At 40.9% G+C, this 25,206-nt stretch overlaps 1 protein-coding gene across 8 annotated transcripts in view; it reads right to left on the reverse strand.

Moving 5' to 3' along the window:
* pomt2 (protein-O-mannosyltransferase 2) overlaps positions 1-25,206 on the reverse strand; it is a 344,167-nt gene that overhangs the window by 234,992 nt on the left and 83,969 nt on the right. For all 8 annotated transcript variants that reach the window (XR_009510880.1, XM_059962960.1, XM_059962973.1 and 5 more), the window contains one exon: positions 16,346-16,454. Coding sequence is in view for 7 of the 8 variants with exons in the window: in XM_059962960.1 (XP_059818943.1) it covers positions 16,346-16,454 (109 nt within the window). In the remaining variant the exon portion in view is untranslated. The remainder of the gene's footprint in view (positions 1-16,345; positions 16,455-25,206) is intronic.

Below are 25,206 nucleotides of genomic sequence, written 5' to 3' on the forward strand. Positions count from 1 at the left end.
TATCTTATGGTCTTATGGTCTAAAATAGGGTGGATAAATCACCAGAAGCTGTGAACTCGTAGGAGGCTAGTGCAGAAATTGCAGGGGCCTGAGCTAAGGTATTTAGAATGTCCTTAGCAACTTGGAGTCCTCATGCAGGATTCCCTAAAGGTTAACTTGCAGGTTAAGTTTGCGGTAAGGAAAGCAAATGCAACCTTAGCATTCATTTCAAGAGATCCAGAATGTAAGACCGAGGATGTAATGGTTTATGAGGCTGCACTTGGAGTATTGTGAGCAATTTTGGGCCCCTTATCTACGAAAGGATGTGTTGGTGATGGAGAAGGTCCAAAGAGGTTCACAAGAATGATTCCTGAAATGAATGAGTTAACATATGAGCAGTGTTTGATGGTCTGGATCTGAACTCATTGACATATAAAAGAATGTGGGGGAAATCTCACTGAAACCTATCTAATATTGAAAATTCTGGATAGATGGATGTGGTTAGGATGCTTCCTATCATGGGGGAGTCAGGAGTCTAGGACCAGAAGGCACAGCATCAGAATAGAGGGATGTTCATCTGGAACAGAGATGAGGAGGAATTTCTTTACCTAGGGGCTAAGAAAATTATGTAATTCATTGCCAATGACAGCCGTGGAGGCCAAGTCATTGGGAATGTTTAAGATGGAGATTGATAAGTTCTTGATTAGTCAAAGCATGAAAGGTTTATGGGGAGAAGACAAGAGAATGGGGTTGAGAGGGATAATAAATCACCACGATGGAATAGTGGAGCAGCCTCAATAGGCCAAATGGTTTAATTCTGCTCCTATGTCTTATGCTTACAAAATAGGTTTGGTGGAACCAAACATACATAGAAACAGAAAACACAGAAACATAGAAAACCTACAGCACAATACAGGACCTTCGGCCCACAAAACTGTGCCGAACATGTCCTTACCTTAGAAATTACCTAGGTTTTTCCGGTGAAGTCATCGTCGAGAATGGCAGCTTAAGTCACTAGCTCCTCCAGAAAAATGCGTATTAAGCCCCATTATCCCATGAAATATAATATTTTTCAAAAGATATTTGAACTGAAAAGAGGGGCAAGAGTGGGGAAAAGAAATGGAAATTAAAAAAGCGACACTGCGGAACCTGCGTCTGAGAGAAGTGCAGCGAGCCGCTCTCCGACCCGACCGCGTGCTAGCAAGGCGGCTGCTGGGCCTCGTTCAGACACAGCAGTGAATATCTTCGAAATACTGAAAGAAATAATGGAGGTCCAGAATGATATAAAGCAGAAGCTCCATGATATTAAGGCAGAACTTGACAGCGTTAATCAAAAAATAGCACTGGCAGAGACTCAAATTGAGAAGATGGAAGATCGCGTTCAAAACGTGGAACGGATACTGAGTAAGACCATAAAAATTTTAGACTTATTCTATTAATCCAGTTCAGGTATGGGGGAGACAGTCAGAGCAGTGGTGTGCTCCGTATGCAGTATGTGGGAGGTCAGGGTCAACACAGTTGTCCCTGATGACCACACCTGCAAAAGGTGCGTCCAGCTGCAGCTTCTATCAGACCGAGTTAGGGAGTTGGAGCAGGAGCTGGATGAACTACTGATCATTCGGGAGGTGGAGGCAGAGATAGATAGGAGTTATCAGGAGGTAGTCACACCAAAAAACCAAGAAGTAGGCAGATGGGTGACGGTCCAGAGAGGCAGGGGGAGCAGGCAGAGAGAGCAGAGCACCCCTGCGGCCATTCCCATTAACAATAAGTATACCGTACTGGATACTGTTGATGGGGATGACCTACCAGGAATGAGTTGTAGTGGTCCTGCCTCTGGCACAGAGGTTGAACCCTCAACTAGAAAGGGGAGGAGGGAAGAGAAGAGAGCGATAGTTTTAGGGGACTCTATAGTTAGGGGGGCAGATAGGAGATTTTGTGGGGCAGATCGGGAGTCTCGGATGGTATGTTGCCTCCCTGGTGCCAGGGTCCGGGACATCTCAGATCGGGTGCAGGCTATTCTTGAGAATGAGGGCATGAACCCAGATGTAGTGGTCCATGTAGGGACCAACGATGTAGGTAAGGTGAGTGAGGGGGTCCTGCTTAGAGAGTTCAGGGAGTTAGGAGTGAAGCTGAAAGGCAGGACCTCCAGGGTGACAATCTCGGGATTGCTACCTGTGCCACGTGCGAGTGAGGCGAAGAATAGAATGATTATGCACATTAATACGAGGCTGAGAGCATGGTGCAGGAAGGAAGGGTTCAGGTTTTTGGATAATTGGTCTTTGTTCCAGGGACATTGGGATCTGTTTCGAAGGGATGGTCTACATCTGAACCGGAGGGGTACTAACATTCTTGCAGGAGTATTTGCCAGTGCTGCTCGGGGGGGTTTAAACTAGATGTGCAGGGGGCAGGGATCCAGATCCAGAGGGTTGGTCAGAAGGTGCATGGGGTTAAATGTGTACAAGGTTTGGGTGATCTTGAGAAGGTCATCAAAATTCAGGGTGCAATTTGCCCGATGGAAGTTCAAGGAGCTGGGTTAGGTACAGTAGACAGTGTTTTAAGCAAAGAGAGGAGGAATGGGCTAAGAATTCTATACTTGAATGCGCGTAGTGTCAGAAATAAGACAGATGAGCTTGAAGCTCAGATGAAAATGGGGAACTACGATATTGTTGGGATAACGGAGACATGGCTGCAAGGGGATCAGGCCTGGGAATTGAGTGTACCAGGGTATACGTGCTATCGTAGAGACAGAAATATGGGTAGAGGGGGTGGGGTGGCCCTGTTGGTGAGGAATGAGATTCAGTCCTTAGCAAGAGGTGACTTGGGAACAGGGGAAGTAGAGTCTGTGTGGATTGAGCTGAGGAACAGTAAGGGTAAAAAGACCCTAATGGGTGTTGTGTACAGGCCCCCAAATTGTGGATACCCATGGATATTGGGTACAAGTTGATTAGGGAGCTAACATTGGCATGTGCTAAAGGTAATGCAGTCGTTATGGGAGATTTCAACATGCAGGTGGACTGGGAGAATCAGGTAGGTGCTGGACCCCAGGATAGGGAGTTTGTGGAGTGTCTAAGGGATGTATTTTTGGAACAGCTTGTGCTTGAGCCAACCAGGAACAAGGCTATTTTGGACTTGGTGATGTGTAATGAACAGGAATTGATAAGTGATCTTGAAGTAAAGGAGCCATTAGGAAGTAGTGATCATAACATGATAAGTTTTTATTTACAATTTGAGAGGGATAGGGGCAGATCAGAGGTATCAGTGTTGCAATTAAATAAAGGAGATTACGGAGCCATGAGGGAAGAGCTGGCCAAAGTTAAATGGGCGGATGCCCTGGCAGGAAAGACAGTGGATCAGCAGTGGCAGATATTCTTGGGCATAATACAAAAGATGCAAATGCAGTTCATTCCAATGAGAAGGAAGGATTCAAAGAGGGGGAAGGGGCCACAGTGGTTGACAAAGGAAGTCAGAGATTGTATAGCATTAAAGAAAACGAAGTATGACAGGGCTAAGATGAGTGGGAATACAGATGATTGGGAAAGTTTTAAGGAACAGCAGATCTTAACTAAAAAAGCAACACGGAGAGAAAAAATCAGGTATGAGCTCAGTCTAGCCAGGAATATAAAAGGGGATAGCAAAAGCTTTTTTAGCTATGTGAAGAGAAAGAAGATAGTTAAGAACAATGTTGGCCCCTTGAAGAATGAATTGGGAGAAATTGTTATGGGGAAACAGGGAAATGGCAACAGAATTTAATGCATACTTTAGATCTGTCTTCACCAGGGAGGACACAAGCAATCTCCCAGATGTATGGATGGGCCAGGGTCATAAGATATCAGAGGAATTGAGACAGATTGACATTAGGAAAGAAACTGTGATGAGTAGACTGGTAGGACTGAAGGCTAATAAATCCCCGGGTCCAGATGGTCTGCATCCAAGGGTTCTAAAAGAGGTGGCTCAGGAAATTGCAGATGCATTGGTAATCATTTTCCAATGTTCCTTAGATTCAGGATCAGTTCCTGAAGATTGGAGAATGGCTAATGTTGTCCCACTTTTCAAGAAGGGAGGGAAGGAGAAAACGGAGAACTATCGCCCTGTTAGCCTAACGTCAGTCGTGGGGAAGATGCTTGAGTCCATTATTAAGGACGAAATAGTGGCACATCTAGATGGCAGAAATAGGATTAGGCCGAGCCAGCATGGATTTACCAAGGGCAAATCATGCTTGACTAATCTGTTGGAGTTTTTTGAGGGTGTAACAAGGATGTTAGACGAGGGTAAGCCAGTAGATGTTGTGTACCTAGATTTTCAGAAGGCATTCGATAAGGTGCCACATTGGAGATTGGTGAGTAAAATCAGAGCTCATGGCATTGGGGGCAGGGTTTCAACATGGATAGAAAACTGGTTGGCAGATAGAAAGCAAAGGGTAGCAGTGAATGGGTGTTTCTCAGACTGGCTGGAGGTGACTAGTGGGGTACCACAGGGCTCTGTATTGGGACCACAGCTCTTTACGATTTATGTCAATGATTTAGATGAGGGCATTGAAAACTATATCAGCAAGTTTGCTGACGATACTAAACTGGGTGGCAGTGTGACATGCGAAGAGGACGTTAGGAGAATACAGGGAGACTTGGATAGGCTGAGTGAGTGGGCAGATACTTGGCAGATGTCATTCAATGTGAATAAATGTGAAGTTATCCACTTTGGAAGCTGGAACAAGAGGGCAGAGTATTGTCTGAACGGTGTCGAGTTAGGTAAGGGAGAAATGCAAAGAGACCTAGGAGTCCTAGTTCACCAGTCAATGAAGGTGAATGAGCAAGTGCAACAGGCAGTGAAGAGGGCAAATGGAATGTTGGCCTTTGTTACAAGGGGAATTGAATACAAGAGCAAGGATGTTCTTTTGCATTTGTACAGGGCCCTGGTGAGACCACACCTGGAATATTGTGTACAGTTTTGGTCTCCAGGTTTAAGGAAGGACATTCTGGCAATTGAGGAAGTGCAGCGTAGATTCACTAGGTTGATTCCTGGGATGGCAGGGCTGTCTTACGCAGAGAGATTGGAGAGATTGGGCTTGTACACGCTGGAATTGAGGAGATTGAGACGGGATCTGATTGAAACGTTTAAGATAATTAAAGGATTTGATAGGATTGAGGCAGGAAATATGTTCCAGATGTTGGGAGAGTCCAGTACCAGAGGGCATGGATTGAGAATAAGAGGTCAGTTATTTAAAACAGAGTTGAGGAAGAGCTTCTTCTCCCAGAGAGTTGTGGAGGTGTGGAATGCACTGCCTCGGAAGACGGTGGAGGCCAATTCTCTGGATGCTTTCAAGAAGGAGCTGGATAGATATCTGATGGATAGGGGAATCAAGGGATATGGGGACAAGGCAGGGACTAGGTATTGATAGTGAATGATCAGCCATGATCTCAGAATGGCGGTGCAGACTCGAGGGGCCGAATGGTCTACTTCTGCACCTATTGTCTATTGTCTATTGTCTATAAATAATACATCACCAAGAAGGTAAACTGCTAGACCTGGACGGAAGATCACGGGGGAAAAGTATCAGAACCTACAACGTTCCTGAAGGAGCGGAGGGCTTGCCTATGACAGAGTTTGTTAGAAAGTTACTGTGGGGTGCGCTGGATCTTCCCCCCGGCTATGAAGCTGGAAGTCAAAAGAGCCCAATGTGTGTTAGTCCTAAAGCCTACCCAGGATAGAAAGCCACGCTCAACAATAATTAAATTCCTTCGGTTCAGTACCAAGGCGGAGATTCTAAGAAGGGCCTGGGGTAAGAAGAGAGTGTTTTTAGAGGATAAATGAACATATTTTGACCAAGATTACCCCACCACAGTCCTCCAGAAACGCAAAGAATACTCTGAAGTAAAGCGAGTACTACAGCAAAATAAGATTAGATTTCAAACTCTGTACCCTGCTAAACTTCGAGTGTTTTATAACAATGGGACGCAGTTGTACCAGACAGTGGAAGAGGCGACTACAGACATGAAGGCCAGAGCGTTGCCCATTAGCATGATCAAAACAAGGGAAAGCCTGACTGAGGAATTATCCCGCTCCACTTGGGAAATAATGCGAGAATCGAGAAGGCAGGAGACGGGAGGAGGCCGAGAGAAGTATATCAGGAAGAGACCGGGAGTTTCCCAAAGACAGTCCTCACCCCCTTCAGAACAGCCATAAGGTTTGGCTAACTTTAAAAATGTTGAGAAGCTAAACAGAAGCAGAAGTACACGATGATATACCTATCTCGAGAAATACTTATTATAATGTGGATGTTATATTACTTAGTTGTTATTCTTTATTCACTCACTTACTCCTTTTTCCCCACCAAAATGAGAATATATATATGTGTGTGTGTGTGTGTGTGTGTGTGTATATATATATATATATATATATATAGAAATAGGAGGAGTACACAGGGAAATCTTTTCTGTGAAATGGATTTGTTCACTGACTCACAAGTAGGAGCGGTTATCCCCCACAGCTAGACATTTCCTCTAGCTCAACGCAGGGTCATCTACTAGAGACCTCAGCCTTGGAATCACACGTTCATTGCCACTTTTGTTATCATTTGCGATTCTTGGTTCTTATTTGTTCAGCGAGTAGATCGATTAAGTTTTATTCTAATTTCAATGATACATTGACAGATAAATACAAATGGCTAAGGACAAGGTAAAATTCATTTCTTTTAATGTAAATGGGTTATTAAATCCAACCAAACGTAAGAGAATTTTATCCAAAATGAAAAAAGAACAAGCCCATGTAGAATATTTACAGGAAACTCATTTAAGTGATAATGAGCATAAAAAACTGAAGAGAATGGGCTTCACTAATCTGTTTTTCTCCTCATATAAATCAGGACATAAGAGAGGAGTTGCTATTCTTATATAACCATATAACATATAACCATATAACCATCACAGCATGGAAACAGGCCATCTTGGCCCTCCTAGTCCGTGCCGAACCCTTAATCTCACCTAGTCCCACCTACCCGCACTCAGCCCATAACCCTCCACTCCTTTCCTGTCCATATACCTATCCAATTTTACCTTAAATGACACAACTGAACTGGCCTCTACTACTTCTACAGGAAGCTCATTCCACACAGCTATCACTCTTTGAGTAAAGAAATACCCCCTCGTGTTTCCCTTAAACTTCTGCCCCCTAACTCTCAAATCATGTCCTCTCGTTTGAATCTCCCCTACTCTCAATGGAAACAGCCTGTTCACGTCAACTCTATCTATCCCTCTCAAAATTTTAAATACCTCGATCAAATCCCCCCTCAACCTTCTACGCTCCAATGAATAGAGACCTAACTTGTAACCTTTCTCTGTAACTTAATTGCTGAAACCCAGGTAACATCCTAGTAAATCGTCTCTGCACTCTCTCTAATTTATTGATATCTTTCCTATAATTCGGTGACCAGAACTGCACACAATATTCCAAATTTGGCCTTACCAATGCCTTGTACAACTTTAGCATTACATCCCAACTTCTGTACTCAATGCTTTGATTTATAAAGGCCAGCGTTCCAAAAGGCTTCTTCACCACCCTATCTACATGAGACTCCACTTTCAGGGAACTATGCACAGTTATTCCTAGATCTCTCTGTTCCTCTGCATTCCTCAATGCCCTACCATTTACTCTGTATGTTCTATTTGGATTATTCCTGCCAAAATGTAGAACCTCACACTTCTCAGCATTAAACTCCATCTGCCAACGTTCAGCCCATTCTTCTAACCGGCATAAATCTCCCTGCAAGCTTTGAAAATCCACCTCATTATCCACAACACCTCCTACCTTAGTATCATCGGCATACTTACTAATCCAATTTACCACCCCATCATCCAGATCATTTATGTATATTACAAACAACATTGGGCCCAAAACAGATCCCTGAGGCACCCCGCTAGTCACCGGCCTCCATCCCGATAAACAATTATCCACCACTACTCTCTGGCATCTCCCATCTAGCCACTGTTGAATCCATTTTATTACTCCAGCATTAATACCTAACGACTGAACCTTCTTAACTAACCTTCCATGTGGAACTTTGTCAAAGGCTTTGCTGAAGTCCATATAGACTACATCCACTGCCTTACCCTCGTCAACATTCCTCGTAACTTCTTCAAAAAATTCAATAAGGTTTGTCAAACATGACCTTCCACGCACAAATCCATTCTGGCTACTTCTAATCAGATCCCGTCTATCCAGATAATTATAAATACTATCTCTAAGAATACTTTCCATTAATTTACCCACCACTGATGTCAAACTGACAGGTCTATAATTGCTAGGCTTCCTTCTAGAACCCTTTTTAAACAATGGAACCACATGAGCAATATGCCAATCCTCCGGCACAATCCCCGTTTCTAATGACATATTAAAGATCTCCGTCAGAGCTCCTGCTATTTCTACACAAACTTCCCTCAAGGTCCTGGGGAATATCCTGTCAGGACCCGGAGATTTATCCACTTAAATTTCTTAAAAGCGCCAGTACCTCCACCTCTTTAATTGTCATAGGTTCCATAACTTCCTTACTTGTTTCCCACACCTTAGACAATTCAATATCCTTCTCCTTAGTGAATACCGAAGAGAAGAAATCATTCAAAATCTCTCCCATCACCTTCGGTTCCACACATAGCTGACCACTCTGATTCTCTAAGGGGCCAATTTTATCCCTCACTATCCTCTTGCTTTTAATATAACTGTAGAAACCTTTCGGATTTACTTTCACCTTATTTGCCAAACCAACCTCGTATCTTCTTTTAGCTTTTCTAATCTCTTTCTTAAGATTCCTTTTACATTCTTTATATTCCTCGAGCAATTCCTTTACTCCATGCTGCCTATATCTATTGTAGTCATCCCTCTTTTTCTGAACCAAATTTCTAATATCCCTTGAAAACCATGGTGCTCTCAAACCTTTAACCTTTCCTTTCACCCTAACAGGAACATAAAGATTCTGTACCCTCATAATTTCACCCTTAAATGACCTCCATTTCTCTATTACATCCTTCCCATAAAACAACTTGACCCAATCCACTCTCTCTAAATCCCTTCGCATCCCCTCAAAGTTAGCCTTTCTCCAATCAAAAATCTCAACTCTAGGTCCAGTCCTGTCCTTCTCCATAATTATATTGAAGCTAATGCTATTGTGATCACTGGACCCGAAGTGCTCCCCAACACATACATCTGTCAGCTGACCTATCGCATTCCCTAACAGGAGATCCAACACTGCCCCATCTCTAGTCGGTACTTCTATGTATTGTTGCAAAAAACTATCCTGCACACATTTCACAAACTCTAAACCATCCAGCCCTTTTACAGAATGAGCTTCCCAGTCTACGTGTGGAAAATTAAAATCTCCCACAATCACCACCTTGTGTTTACTACAAATATCTGCTATCTCCTTACACATTTGCTCTTCCAACTCACGCGCCCCATTAGGTGGCCTATAGTACACTCCTATCAGTGTTACTGCACCTTTCCCATTCTTCAATTCCACCCAAATAGCCTCCCTAGAGGAACTCTCTAATCTATCCTTCCAAAGCACCGCCATAAGATTTTCTCGGACAAGCAATGCAACACCTCCTCCTCTGGCCCCTCCTACTCTATCACACCTGAAGCAACTAAATCCAGGAATATTTAGTTGCCAATCACACCCTTCCTGCAACCATGTTTCACTAATAGCTACAACATCATAATTCCAGGTATCAATCCACGCTTTAAGCTCATCCACCTTTCTTACAATGCTCCTAGCATTAAAATAGATACATTTAAGATACTCTCCATCTCCTCCTCTCTTTCCGTCCCTAACAATGCATTCAAATTTATTATCCTTTTCTTTCTTCTCCCCTACATCTTCGGGCTGAGCACATACCTTCTCCATCACCTGCCTTTCCTCCCTCACACACTGTCTATTTACTTGCTCCACTGGTGAACTAACCTCTTCTCCCATAGTCTCCTCAAATAGTCTCCCGCCCCCCCATCTTACTAGTTTAAAGTCCGCCCTGTAGCCCTAGCAAACCTCCCCGCTAGGATATTAGTCCCCCCACGATTCAAGTGTAACCCGTCCTTCTTGAACAGGTCACTCCTGCCCCAGAAGAGGTCCCAATGATCCAGAAACTTGAATCCCTGCCCCCTGCTCCAATCCCACAGCCATGCATTCATCCTCCACCTAATTCTATTCCTACTCTCACTGTCGCGTGGCACAGGCAGTAATCCCGAGATTGCTACCTTTGCCGTCCTTCTTCTTAACTGCCTTCCTAACTCCCTATACTATCGTTTCAGGACCTCTTCCCCTTTCCTTCCTATGTCATTGGTACCTACATGTACCACGACCTCTGGCTCTTCACCCTCCCACTTCAGGATATCTTGGACGCGATCAGAAACGTCCCGAACCCTGGCACCAGGGAGGCAAATTACCATCCGGGACTCCCGGTCACCTCCACAGAAACGCCTGTCTGAGCCCCTGACTATTGAGTCCCCTATTACTATGGACCTCTTTCTTCTAACCCTACCCTTCTGAGCTACAGGGCTGTCCTCTGTGCCGGAGGCTCGGCCACTGTCACTCCCACCAGGTAGGCTGTCCCCCCCAACAGTACTCAAACATGAGTACTTATTGTCAAGGGGTACAGCCACTGGGGTACTCTCTAGTACCTGCCTCTTCCCCTTCCTGACTGTAACCCACCTATCTGCCTCCCGTGGTCCCGGAGTGACCACCTGCCTGTAACTCCTCTCTATCACCTCCTCACTCTCCCTGACCAGGCGAAGGTCATCAAGCTGCAGCTCCAGTTCCCTAACTCGGTCCCTCAGGAGCTGCAGTTCGGCGCACCTGGCGCAGATGTGGACGTCCGGGAGGCTCGGAGACTCCAGGATCTCCCACATTCGACACCGAGAACAACAAGCTGCCCTCACACTCATACCTCCCAAATAACTGAAAATACAAGAACTAAAAGATAAGCCTACTGTGCCCTCTTCCGCCTAAGCCCTCTGAGCCCAAGCCCTACACTCTGCGCCCTGCTCACTCCGCTGCCCGCAAACGAAGCTACCCGCTTCTTAAGGCGGCGTTCCTTATATATCTTCCCTCCTTCCCGGGCCTCCTTCACGCACCTGCGCTGTCTCGCCTCTCAGAACTCCGATCTGAGAAGCAATTGGACAATTTGAAAATGGCCGCCGCCGCACTTCCTCTCAAGCCTCGCTGTCCTCTTCCAAAAGAGTAAGCTAAATTTTGAAAAAGTATTCGAAATGGGAGATAAAGAGGGCAGATATATTCTGATAAGGGGGAATATAGATGGCAATTCAGTTGCTCTACTGAATATATACACACCCCCGGGAAGTGATATTGGTTTCTTTCAGAAAATTACTGATATTATGGTAATGGAAACAGAAGATCTCCTGATATGTGGGGAAGACTTAAATTTACAATTACAACCAAACTTAGACTCTTCCAATAGAAAAACCTATGAAACCAAATCCTTACATAAGAAAGTTAATACACTTTTTGAGGATGTTGGTTTAATTGATAAATGGAGGGACCTTTTCCCTGACAGAAGGGATAACACTCATTATTCTGCTCCACATTCTGTATATACAAGAATAGACTATTTCATAACATTTGGAAAAGACAAAGACAAAATAAATACCTGTGGAATTGGGACAATAGATGTAAGTGACCATGCACCTATATATTTATCTGTTGATTTTGGCCTACAACCAAAGAATACTATTCGGAAACTAAGTTCAAGTCTACTCAATGATCTGTACTTTAAGGAACAAATTAAAAAAGAAATTGGTCTCTACTTAGAATTTAATGATAATGGAGAGGTTTCACCTCCCGTTTTATGGGATACTCGGAAGGTGGTCTTAAGAGGGAAAATTATAGCAATATCTTCATATAAGAAAAAATTAATGAATAAAACATTAAAGGAATTATAAAATAGGCTGAAGGAACTAGAGAAAAAAAACACAAATTGAATTTGGCACAGGATACATTAGGGAAAATTAAAAGAATTAGGAATTAAATAAATAAATTGGCTACACAAGAAATCAGGAAAAACATAATGCTTCTGAAACAGAGACATTATAAAATCGAAATCTATGAAATCTATGAAACCTGGATCGAAATCTATGAAAATACTGAAACAAAAAAAAAGATAGCAGAAAATACAATTCATAGAATTAGGGACCCAAGAACGAAAATGATAAAAAAAATAAGCTAAGTGAAATTCAAGAAGCTTTTGAAGTGTTTTATAAAACTCTATATTCCAAAGTTCCAGGGGGCAGCATAACCCAAATTGACACCTTCTTGAATTCTCTACAGTTACCCACTTTAAGTGAAAAACAAAATAGAATGATAACTGCTGACATAACTGAAGTTGAATTAAAAGTTGCAATTAGTAGGCTTAAATTAAGCAAGTCACCAGGATCAGATGGGTATACGGCAGAGTGGTACAAAGAATTTTAAAATGAGTTAATTCCTGTTTTACTCCCCACACTAACTGGGCTCTAAAAAAGGCACAAATGCCATCCAGTTGGAAGGAAGCGATAATCTCAGCTATACCGAAAGAAGACAAGGATAAAATAGAATGTGGTTCATTTAGACCAATATCCGTTCTTAATGTTGATTATAGATTATTTACCTCCATCATGGCCAAATGATTAGAGGAGTTTCTACTCATTCTGATATGTAATGATCAGACAGGTTTTATACGACGCCAGAATCAAGACAATATACGAAGTACACTTCACATTATGGATCACACACAAAAAAATTAAATCAAAGCAATTGTGATAAGCGTGGATGCTAAAAAAGCATTTGATTTGGTTAATTGGAATTTTCTTTACAGAGTTTTACATAGATTTGGTTTCCAAGACACAATTATTAAAACTATTCAGACACTATATGACAATCCTACTGTTGGGATTAAAATCAATTGATATTTATCAAATAGTCTTACTCTAGAAAGGGGCACAAGACAGGGTTATGCATGGTCATCACTACTCTTCGCGTTATATCTGGAACCATTAGCTCAATACATCAGACAAAATGAAGATATCAGGGGAATTACTATTGAAGGAACAAAGCATAAATTGGCTTGTTATGCGGATGACATTTTGATCTATCTAGGGCAACCAACATATTCTTTACCTAAACTAATGCAATCCTTTGAACAATATGGTCAATTATTAGGATACAAGATCAACATAGATAAAACCCAATTACTTTCATATTACTATAGCCCACCAAGAGAAATTGGAAGTCAATACCCCTGGGCATGGCACACAGAGTCTTTCAAATATTTGGACATCATTATGCCAAAAGATTTGGCAAAATTATCAGAATATAATTATCAGCCTTTATATAAAAAAATTAAGGAAGATGTGGCAAGATGGAATCTGATTCCTTTTTTCAGTCTCAGTTCAAGGACTGAGTCTATTAAAATAAATATACTGCCCAGTCTGTTATATCTCTTTCAGACTCTACCAATAGAGATTAATCAAAATCAATTCAGTGAATGGAACAAGATGCTATCAAGGTATATTTGGCAGGGTAAAAGGCATAGACTTCGTCTTAAAACTTTGCAATTAGCAAAGGAAAGGGGGGGGATGGGGCCTACCTTCTCTTCGAGATTATTATTTTGCAGCACAGTTGAGAGCTGTGACATGTTGGTGTAACCCATCATATGACATTCAATGTAAAAACATTGAGGGGCAAGTACTTCCTATCCCCATACAAGCAATTTTGGCTGATAACAACCTGCAAAGGTACATAAATACTATTGATAACCCATGGGTGAAATTGACTCTTAAAATATGGAAAACTACTATAAAAGTATATAATCTAGAGGGAGATATTGCAATTCCTAAATGGTCTGATAAATGGTGTGCTTATGACTCGGATTTTACACCAAATAAATTGGATGCTAGATTTAAGGACTTGACAGCTAAAGGAATAACAGTTCTTTGCAACATAATGAAAGAAGGAACACTGTTCAGTTTTGAAATGCTTAAAGAGAAACACATATTAGAAAAACAAGCTTTTTATCAGTATTTACAGATGCGACAATATGTTAATAAGACACTTAAAAATATAACCAAGGCAAATACATGCCTGATAGAGCTCTTTAGAAAAGCATATAATTCAGATAATGGTAGTAGAATAATTTCAAGCATTTATAAGGGGTTATCAAATCTTAAAACACATTCAACTTCATACATTAAAACAAAATGGGAGAAGGAAGGAGGGATAATTATATCTGAGGAAGAATGGACAACAATATGGAGATATCAATGGAAGTGCACCAGTTCACAGAAATGAAGGGAGTTTGGATGGAAAAACTTGAGATATTTTATTACACCCTCTCAGAAATCCCATTATGATAGTAACCTCCCTGTTTGCTGGAGAAATTGTGGAAATCAAAATGCAAATCATTATCATATTTTTTGGGACTGCCCTGATATCAAAGACTATTGGAGGGGGATACACAATGCCCTACAAGACATCTTTAAATGTGAAATACCCTTAGAGAGTAAGACCATATATTTTGGGTATATACCTCAAGAATGGTTGAAAAGAGATAAATATTTAACGAATGTACTGTTGATGGCAGGTAAAAAGACTCTTAGTAGGAAATGGTTATCACAGGAGAGCCCAACTTTAAATACATGGATGGAAATTACAATGGACATTTACAAAATGGAGAAGATAACAGCATCTGTTAACCATAAGCTGGAACAATTTGATTCATACTGGGAAAAATGGTTTAACTACATAATGCCTCATAGGCCTGATTTTATTCTCACAAATCAATGAATCTGTTGTAAAAAAAAAATCACTCCCTACTTGTACATAGTTCTTTCCTTTTGCTTGTTTTTTCTTTCCACTCTTTTCTATAAGTGTATCCCTCTGATAAATACTTTGTGGAGATTTGTGATATATATGATATATATGTACAATGCCTTAAATACATCTTATTTCAGATATTTGTTTGATGATGAACTTCAATAAAAAAAATTACACAAAAAAAATTACCCAGGGTTACCCATAGCCCTCTATTTTTCTGAGCTCCATGTACCTGTCCAAGAGTCTCTTAAAAGACCCAATTGTATTCGCCTCCACCACCATTGCCAGCAGCCCATTCCACCACACTCACCACTCTCTGCATAAAAAAACTTACCCGACATCTCTTCTGTACATAATAATCTATCATTTGAATACCCAATCAGATGAAGAGTCTTCCCGAATCATTAACTATTTCCCTCCACAGATGCTGCCTGACCTGCTAAGTTACACCAGCAACACACACAAAATGGTGGTGGAACGCAGCAGGTCAGGCAGCATCTATAGGGAGAAGCACTGGACTGTTCTCCCTATAAATGCTGCCTGGCCTGCTGCGTTCCACCACCATTTTGTGCGTGTTGCTTGAATTTCCAGCATCTACAGATTTCTTTGTGTTTGCAATTCCAGCATCTGCAGATTTCTTTGTGTTTGCAAGTTACACCAGCAGTTTTTTTTTGTGCTAGATAATGAGTAAGTGACAACAAAAAAATTACCAGAGTTGTACATAACAAAGAAAACTGGAATTGAGGAGATTGAGAGGGGATCTGATTGAAACATTTAAGATAGTTAAAGGATTTGATAGGATTGAGGCAGGAAATATGTTCCAGATGTTGGGAGAGTCCAGTACCAGAGGGCATGGATTGAGAATAAGAGGTCAGTTATTTAAAACAGAGTTGAGGAAGAGCTTCTTCTCCCAGAGAGTTGTGCAGGTGTGGAATGCACTACCTCGGAAGACGGTGGAGGCCAATTCTCTGGATGCTTTCAAGAAGGAGCTAGATAGATATCTGATGGATAGGGGAATCAAGGGATATGGGGACAAGGCAGGGACTGGGTATTGATAGTGAATGATCAGCCATGATCTCAGAATGGCGGTGCAGACTCGAGGGGCCGAATGGTCTACTTCTGCACCTATTGTCTATTGTCTATTGTCTAAAATTCTTTTAGGATACTGCAGGACATGGATTAGTTATAAGGTTAAGTACAGTAATGGCAAATGGAGCTTCATCATGACAGGTGTACCATAATGAACTTTGGGAAGTGCAATTCTGGATGACACATAAAACACGTGAATGGATGTCAAGGAGCCTCAAGTGAAAAGAGACAATAGGTTGTAAGTCCATAGTTTGCTGGAAGTGGCAACTCAATTGGATGAGGCAATAAAGAAGGCATTTTGCATGCCCCGAAGGGCCCATTTCACAAAAACAGTTTGATTGTTTGGATATACACCTTGGCATAATCTGAATTCCTCCAATGACACCAACATATTGAAACAAGATATTAAAATATAATCAGTAAGAAACTTACCAAATATCAGAATAACAGCAGCAACAAGTGCAGCAGTAAGTGACCTGGTCAGCTCCAAAACAATGAGATATGCAAAGGGAACGAGGCAAGACCCCAGGATTGCACAGAGCTGGAGATATTCACAAGCACACAAGACAGAAAGAGAACAGGTTACCATGAGAAATGTGAAAACAGCATCTGGAATGTGGAGAGAACACTAATGGATTTACATTTCAGAGATTAATGGAGTTCTACAGCATGGAAACAGACCTTCAATCCAACTTGCCATGGCCCATCACCTCTGAACCTCTCCTATTCATGAGCCTACCCAAATGACTTTTAAACATTGTCATTTTACTTCGCACTACATCTGTCAGTTCATTCCATCCAATACCCTCAGTGTGGAAAACCTATCCCTCAAATCCTTTCTCCCACCTTGTGCCCCCCCAGTTTCAGATTCCTCTGCCCAGGGAAAAAGACTGTTCACCCTCCTCATCTCTGTTTCTCATAATTTTATGGACTTCAAAAAAAGTCACCCTTCAGCTTCCTTTGTTCAAAGGAAAACAGTTCTGGCCTATCCAATCTCTCATTCTAACTCAAGCCCTCCAATCTTGGCAACATGCTTGTGAGACTTTTCATTGCCTCAGTACAGCAGACAGGATAACCACCCCAGATATTCTCTCTTCTCCCATCTTCCATCGAACAGATACAGAAGCCTGAAGACACCTACCAACAAGCTCAAAGACAGCTTCCACCCTGCTGTTATAAGAATATTAAATGGTTTCCTAGAACAGGTTGTGCATTCCTTATCCGAAATGCTTGGGGCTGGAAGTGTTTTGCAGTTTTTTTTCTGGATTTTGGAATATTTGCATTGATATAATGAGATACCTTGGAAATGGGACCCAAATATAAACACAAAATACATTTAATTACATATACTACTTAAACATGGAAAAGGGTAAACAGTTGACTTTTTGAGCCAAAACCCTTCATCAGCACTCTATCTGATGTAAAGGGTCTTGACCAAAAAAGTTGACGGTTTACACTTTTCCATTGATGCTACCAGGATGGCTGAGTTCCTCCAGCATTTTGTTTGTATTGCTTTGGATTTCCAGCATCTGCAGATTTTCTCATCTTTGTATAGTTTATACAATAAACAATAGGTGCAGAAGTAAACCATTTGGCCCTTCGAGCCTGCACCACCATTCTGAGATCATGGCTGATCATCTACAATCAATACCCGGTTCCCGCCTTGTCCCCATATCCCTCGATTCCCCATCCGTAAGATACCTATCTAGCTCCTTCTTGAAAGCATCCAAAGAATTGGCCTCCACTGCCTTCCGAGGCAGTGCATTCCAGACCCCCACAACTCTCTGGGAGAAGAAGTTTTTCCTTAACTCTGTCCTAAATGACCTACCCCTTATTCTCAAACCATGCCCTCTGGTACTGGACTCTCCCAGCATCTGGAACATATTTCCTGCCTCTATCTTGTCCAATCCCTTAATAATCTTATATGTTGCAATCAGGTTCCCTCTCAATCTCCTTAATTCCAGCGAGTACAAACCCAGTCTCTCTAACCTCTCTGCATAAGACAGTCCGGACATCCCAGGAATTAACCTCGTGAATCTACGCTGCACTTCCTCTATAGCCAGGATGTCCTTCCTGAACCCTGGAGAGCAAAACTGTACACAATACTCCAGGTGTGGTCTCACCAGGGCCCTGTACAAATGCAAAAGGATTTCCTTGCTCTTGTACTCAATTTCCTTTGTAATAAAGGCCAACATTCCATTAGCCTTCTTCACTGCCTGCTGCACTTGCTCATTCACCTTCAGTGACTGATGAACAAGGACTCCTAGATCTCTTTGTATTCCTCCCTTACCTAACTCTACACCGTTCAGATAATAATCTGCCTTCCTGTTCTTACTCCCAAAGTGGATAACCTCACACTTATTCACATTAAATGTCATCTGCCAAGTATCTGCCCACTCACTCAGCCTATCCAAGTCACCCTGAATTCTCCTAACATCCTCATCACATGTCACACTGCCACCCAGCTTAGTATCATCAGCAAACTTGCTGAAGTTATTCTCAATGCCTTCATCTAAATCATTGATGTAAATCGTAAACAGCTGTGGTCCCAATACTGAGCTCTATGGCACCCCACTAGTCACCACCTGCCATTCCGAGAAACACCCATTCACCGTTACCCTTTGCTTTCTATCTGCCAAACAGTTTTCTATCCATATCAATATCTTCCCCCCAATGCCACGAGCTCTGATTTTACCCACCAATCTCCTATGTGGGACCTTATCAAATGCCTTCTGAAAATCGAGGTACACTACATCCACTGGATCTCCCTTGTCTAACTTCCTGGTTACATCCTCGAAAAACTCCAATAGATTAATCAAGCATGATTTGCCCTTGGTAAATCCATGCTGGCTCGGCCCAATCCTATCACTGCTATCTAGATATGCCACTATTTATGGATTTAAGGATTATTTATTTATGGATTTATCCACTACGTATGGATTTATATAATATTTTTAATAATAGAAACATGGAACATAGAATAGTACAGCACATTACAGGCCCTTCGGCACACATTGTTGTGCCGACCCTCATACCCTGCCTCCCATATAACCCTCCACCTTAAATTCCTCCATATACCTGTCTAGTAGTCTCTTAAACTTCACTAGTGTATCTGCCTCCACCACTGACTCAGGCAGTGCATTCCACACACAAATCACTCTCTGAGTGAAAAACCTTCCTCTAATATTCCCCTTGAACTTCCCTCCCCTTACCTTAAAGCCATGTCCTCTTGTACTTAGCAGTGGTGCCCTAGGGAAGAGGCGCTGGCTGTCCACTCTGTCTATTCCTCTTAATATCTTGTACACCTCTATCATGTCTCCTCTCATCCTCCTTCTCTCCAAAGAGTAAAGCCCTAGCTCCCTTAATCCCTGATCATAATCCATACTCTCTAAACCAGGCAGCATCCTGGTAAATCTCCTCTGTACCCTTTCCAATGCTGCCACATCCTTCCTAATGCGAAGATCACTGAAAGCTGCATATTTTCCCCCAAACCTCCTCTGTAAGTACCAACCCCGCTTCTTTCTCCCACTTCTCTTTAATATACAATGTGTTTTCATTTTTAGCATGTAAGAGTACATTGTATAATCGAGAAATTGATTTACTTGGCATTGAACTGTAAGCCGAATTCAGAATCTTGAAAAATTCTAATTCTACTGTTGATAAATCTGTATATCTACCACTCTAGTTAACATAATGTCATATTTGAAGCTACCTAAAAAAGTCATTATGTTCTAGGCCATGTTTGTCCTGTAAGGATTGGAAACTTTGTAATACCTGTTTCTGTGTAAATGAAAGATCGGTTGTAAGACCTTTCTTTATCCATAGTTCAAATCTTTTATCTACTCTGTTGGGAAGAAATTCAGTATCATATGCACACCATCTAAAAAGTTTTAACGTGTTATTAATTACACATGAATTAGCCACCTTCTGCCATACTTTTAATGTAAGATTTATTCAGCTGTTTTTAGACTTTTCCAATTGGGCTATCAATCTTTTGTCTGCTATTGAGGCCTGCAGAGGAAAACTGTCAATCAATCCAAATTCTATTTCCTCCCACCTAGCCTTATATTCCTTATTACACCAGTATAAGAGAGGGGTTATCTGTGAGGCATAGAAATAAATTCTCAAGCAAGGAAATGCCATTCCTCCTCCTTCCTTCCCTAACTGTAAGGTGTTAAATCGAATTCTAGGTTTCTTTCCTTGCCAGATAAAGCGGGAAATCCATCTGTGCCATTCCCTGAATTGATTATCATCCACCTCTACAGGTAAAGTCTGGAAAAGATAGAGTAACCGAGGGAGAATATTATTTTTTATAGTATTTATCCTTGAATTTAAACTTAAAAGGGTATAAAATTCCATCTATGTATATCTGCTTTTATCTTTAAAATTAATGGCCCATAATTTACCTGTGATAACATTGAAAGATCCTTTGACAGGGTTATTCCTAAATATTTTAATGATTTAGCTTCCCACTCAAGATCATATGTATCCTGCAGTTTTTTAGATACTGTATAATTCAGGGATATAACCTGCGTTTTCTTTACATTTATTTTATAACCTGACACTTTTCCAAACTCATCCAACTGTGTAAACAATCCTATAAATTATTTTTCTGGCTCACTCAGATAACTAAAACATCATTTGCGAATAACGCCACTTTCTGTTCAATTCCTGTCACCTTAACACCTTTTACAATTTCACTCTGTCTTATTAGTTGGGCAAGCAGTTCAATGTATAATGCAAAAAGGAGAGAAGAAATTGGGCATTCCAGTCCAGTTCCTCTCTCTCTAAAATAAAAGAGTCAGAGAGGACCCCATTTATCTCAATTCGAGCTGTGGGACTGTCATATAAAGTCTGGATTACTTTAATGAACTTTTCATGAAAGCCAAATCTTCCTAACACTCTATATAGGAATGCCCAACTAACTAACTGAATCAAAAACTTTCTCAGCATCTTGTTACATACCCCGTAACTGGGTGTCTAACCAGCAGAGAAAGAAGAATTCATTGGAGTCTGGTGGTACCAAACTAAAGGTTTTTTCTAATAAAAATAAGCAAAAACCATATCAATAATGCAAATATACATACAAGTTAGCAGTAATAAACCTAAAAGTGTAGGAATAATAATAATAACCATATAACCATATAACAATCACAGCACGGAAACAGGCCATCTTGGCCCTCCTAGTCCGTGCCGAACTCTTAATCTCACCTAGTCCCACCTACCCGCACTCAGCCCATAACCTTCCACTCCTTTCCTGTCCATATACCTATCCAATTTTACCTTAAATGACACAACTGAACTGGCCTCTACTACTTCTACAGGAAGCTCATTCCACACAGCTATCACTCTCTGAGTAAAGAAATACCCCCTCGTGTTTCCCTTAAACTTCTGCCCCCTAACTCTCAAATCATGTCCTCTCGTTTGAATCTCCCCTACTCTCAATGGAAACAGCCTATTCACGTCAACTCTATCTATCCCTCTCAAAATTTTAAATACCTCGATCAAATCTCCCCTCAACCTTCTACGCTCCAATGAATAGAGACCTAACTTGTTCAACCTTTCTCTGTAACTTAATTGCTGACACCCAGGTAACATCCTAGTAAATCGTCTCTGCACTCTCTCTAATTTATTGATATCTTTCCTATAATTCGGTGACCAGAACTGTACACAATATTCCAAATTTGGCCTTACCAATGCCTTGTACAATTTTAACATTACATTCCAACTTCTGTACTCAATGCTTTGATTTATAAAGGCCAGCGTTCCAAAAGCCTTCTTCACCACCCTATCTACATGAGACTCCACCTTCAGGGAACTATGCACTGTTATTCCTAGATCTCTCTGTTCCTCTGCATTCCTCAATGCCCTACCATTTACCCTGTATGTTCTATTTGGATTATTCCTGCCAAAATGTAGAACCTCACACTTCTCAGCATTAAACTCCATCTGCCAACATTCAGCCCATTCTTCTAACCGGCATAAATCTCCTTGCAAGCTTTGAAAACCCACCTCATTATCCACAACACCTCCTACCTTAGTATCATCGGCATACTTACTAATCCAATTTACCACCCCATCATCCAGATCATTTATGTATATTACAAACAACATTGGGCCCAAAACAGATCCCTGAGGCACCCCGCTAGTCACCGGGGTTAATCAATAATAAATAAGCTCTATCGATGTCTAGGGGTAAATAAATTGTCATAGAAAAGTATAAAGTTCAGTTCAGTTCATGAGTGCTGATGTAGTTATGGTTGTTGTATTGTAATCGTTGGGGAGAGAGAGAGAGAGAGAGAGCGAGCAAGCGAGACGTAACAGCTACAGTCAGGCAAACTTTCCTTTGCTTTCTTAATCTGTCGTATCGGTGTGGTCATTCAGTTATGAACTCTCCGTCCTTCTGCTAGACCATTCTTCTGTGGTGGACTTGTCACTCTGGCATGAGTGGACACCCACACAAGTCCCCACCGGCCCTGCTTTAACACTGTGAACTTTACTGACTGATCTCCTGGTTCGGTCTTCGAAGCCCCCACCTTTCATGTGGGTTCCAACACTCAATCAGTGTCCACTGGCGTATCTGGAGGGTGTCTCTCCAGACCTGTCTTATATCCCTACTCATGGGGTCTCAGCAATCCATCACTCCTGAATGACTGTGTCCATCAAATAAGGCCACTCCTTCAGTCCACTGAGGAATGTTTATAAGCAAACTATTGTCCTTGCAGCGAAAGAGTAAACAATTCAAAAAGGAATCACAATACAGTTAATCAGCAATTTCCCCCCTCTCTCTTATCTGTCACCGATGTTCTTGCTTGTTTTTCCGTCTCTCTTTCTCATGGTCAGCATAGCAACAGTAATAGTTTGTGTTTCTCAGGGGGGGATGGTTTACTCTTCACCCCATTGTCCATCAGGTCTGTTCATCACTCATAACAGACTAGCCCCATTATCGCTGTCTCTGTCCCACTCTTAGTAACCCGTTCTAGTATGCGTAAAATTTTCCTTATGTTGTCCTGAGTTTGTCTTTGTTGAATAAATCCAGTCTGGTCTAAGTGGATGAGGCCAGGTAAAAACTCTTCCAGTCTGCACGCTAATATAGATGTACATAATTTGTAATCCACATTAAGAATGCTGACTGGCCGGTAATTTCCACATTCTCGTTTATCTTTACCCTCTTTCGGAATAACTGAAATAAACGCTTCTCTCCAGGAAGGTGGAATTTCTCCTCTCTGTAATATCCAATTAAAGGTGTTAAGTAGCAATGGGACTAACTGTGACTTCAGCGATTTGTACCACTCTGAGGTAAACCCATCAGAACCTGGAGACTTTCCCGTCTTTAATCTGGAGATGGCCACGTTCAGTTCTTTGAGTTACTGGTTCTAATAGGCATTTGTTTTGTAAATCTGTGAGCTTGGGTAGATCTAAAGAATTCAGTGAAGTGTCTATATAGGGCTCATTTGAGGCCCAGGGTTCAGAGTACAGTTCTCGATAATATGTTTCAAAACTCTCTTGAATTCTCCTTATTGTGCTCTCTACCAGCTTTGTCTTTGGATTCCTTATTTTGTAAATTGTATTATCTGCGTATTGTTTATGTAATTTATATGCTAATAATCTAGCTGATTTACCTCCTACTACATAATTCTTTTGTCTCATGTAAAGAAAATTTCTTCGAGTTTCCAATGTATAAATATCATCAATTTCACTTTGCAATTTCTTAATTTCCTGTTTTAAATTAGAATTAATTTTATTGCTATCTACAACTTGAAGTTGTTTTAATTTTCCTTGAAGGTCTGCTAATTTTTGCGCATTGAATTTTTTCATGTGAGTGGTTATGGAAATAATTTTTCCTCTCAGTACAGTTTTTGATGCATCCCATAAGATCACTGGTGATGTTTCCCTCATGTCATTAAGGTCTAGGTATTCTTTAATATTTCCCCTTAATCTCTCCATTACTTCCGGATTATTGAGTACATGTGAATTTAACCTCCATACTGTTTTCCTCATTGTTCTTTCCAGGATTAGGGACATAGAGGCTGGGCTATGATCCAACAAATCAATTGTTGCAATATTAAAGTCTTTTATCCTGAGTCTATCTATGTTAAATATAAAAAATAATCTATCCTTGAATAAGCTGAATGACGGAAAGAGTTATGTATATAATCTTTACTAGTGGGGTGTAATTCCCTCCACACATCTATAATTCCCAACTCCTCCATCAATGAATTTACTTTCCTAGTCAAAGGTTTATTTTGAGTGACTATTCTTGAAGAATCTAATGCAGGATTTAACCTAATATTAAAATCCCCTCCACAAATTACTACCCCTTGAAAATTGACCATTAGGTCAAAAATGTGCCTAGAGAATGACCATTCAGAACTTGCTGGAGAATAAACATTCAGCAATGTTATTTCTGTATCTTCTATTCTTCCTGTAATTTTTACAAATCGTCCATCCTTGTCTTTAGTCTCTGAAATATGTTCATAATTAAGAGCACGATATTAAATTTACTACCCCTCTCTTGAGGCTCAATTTATATGATGAATAAAATACATGTTTAAAACCCATTCTTTTTAATTTTACATGTTCAGATTGGCTCATGTGTGTTTCCTGAAGGAAAACTACTTGTGCCCTCTCTTTTTTTCCAATTTAGACATAATCTTATTTCTCTTAATTGGATTCAAAACCCCATTAACATTATAGGAAATAATTTTTACCAGTGCAGTTTGCATTTTTCTCTAATAAAAATACACTCTCCTTTTCTAACCAAACAGTAAGCAATCCCTTCTCAACAATAAACCAAAACATACAACCACACCCTAGACATTTTTGAACAAATAACATTTGAAAATTTTTCCCGACTTCCAACAATGAGGCCTGAGCACCAACCCACCTCAGTTCAGAGGGAATACCTCTATCTTCACCCTGAGAGGGCCCTCCGCAGTGTGAATAATCATAGAGAATTTTCTCCTTTTTTTTAATAAATTTTTTTTATTGAATTTTCAAATAGGTTACAGAAAGAAAAAAAATTGTCAACCCTTCCCCCCTTCCCTTAACCCCTCCTCCCTAACATATCCCTGTAGAAAAAAAAAGCAGTAAAACGAAAGAAAGTAAAAAGAAAGAAAGAAAGAATGCCTGGATATCAGAAGATCCCCACATGCTCCATGGAGTTCATAATAGCTTTAATATGTATATTTATTTCTTTCCCCAGATAACCAATAATTTTATCTTCAGAGCACCTATATATTTAATCCTATCTTTTGTAAATAAGGGCACCAAATTTTCAGAAATATTTCATA

The sequence above is a fragment of the Hypanus sabinus genome, chromosome 2 (genome assembly GCF_030144855.1).
Source record: "Hypanus sabinus isolate sHypSab1 chromosome 2, sHypSab1.hap1, whole genome shotgun sequence".
NCBI lineage: Eukaryota > Metazoa > Chordata > Chondrichthyes > Myliobatiformes > Dasyatidae > Hypanus > Hypanus sabinus.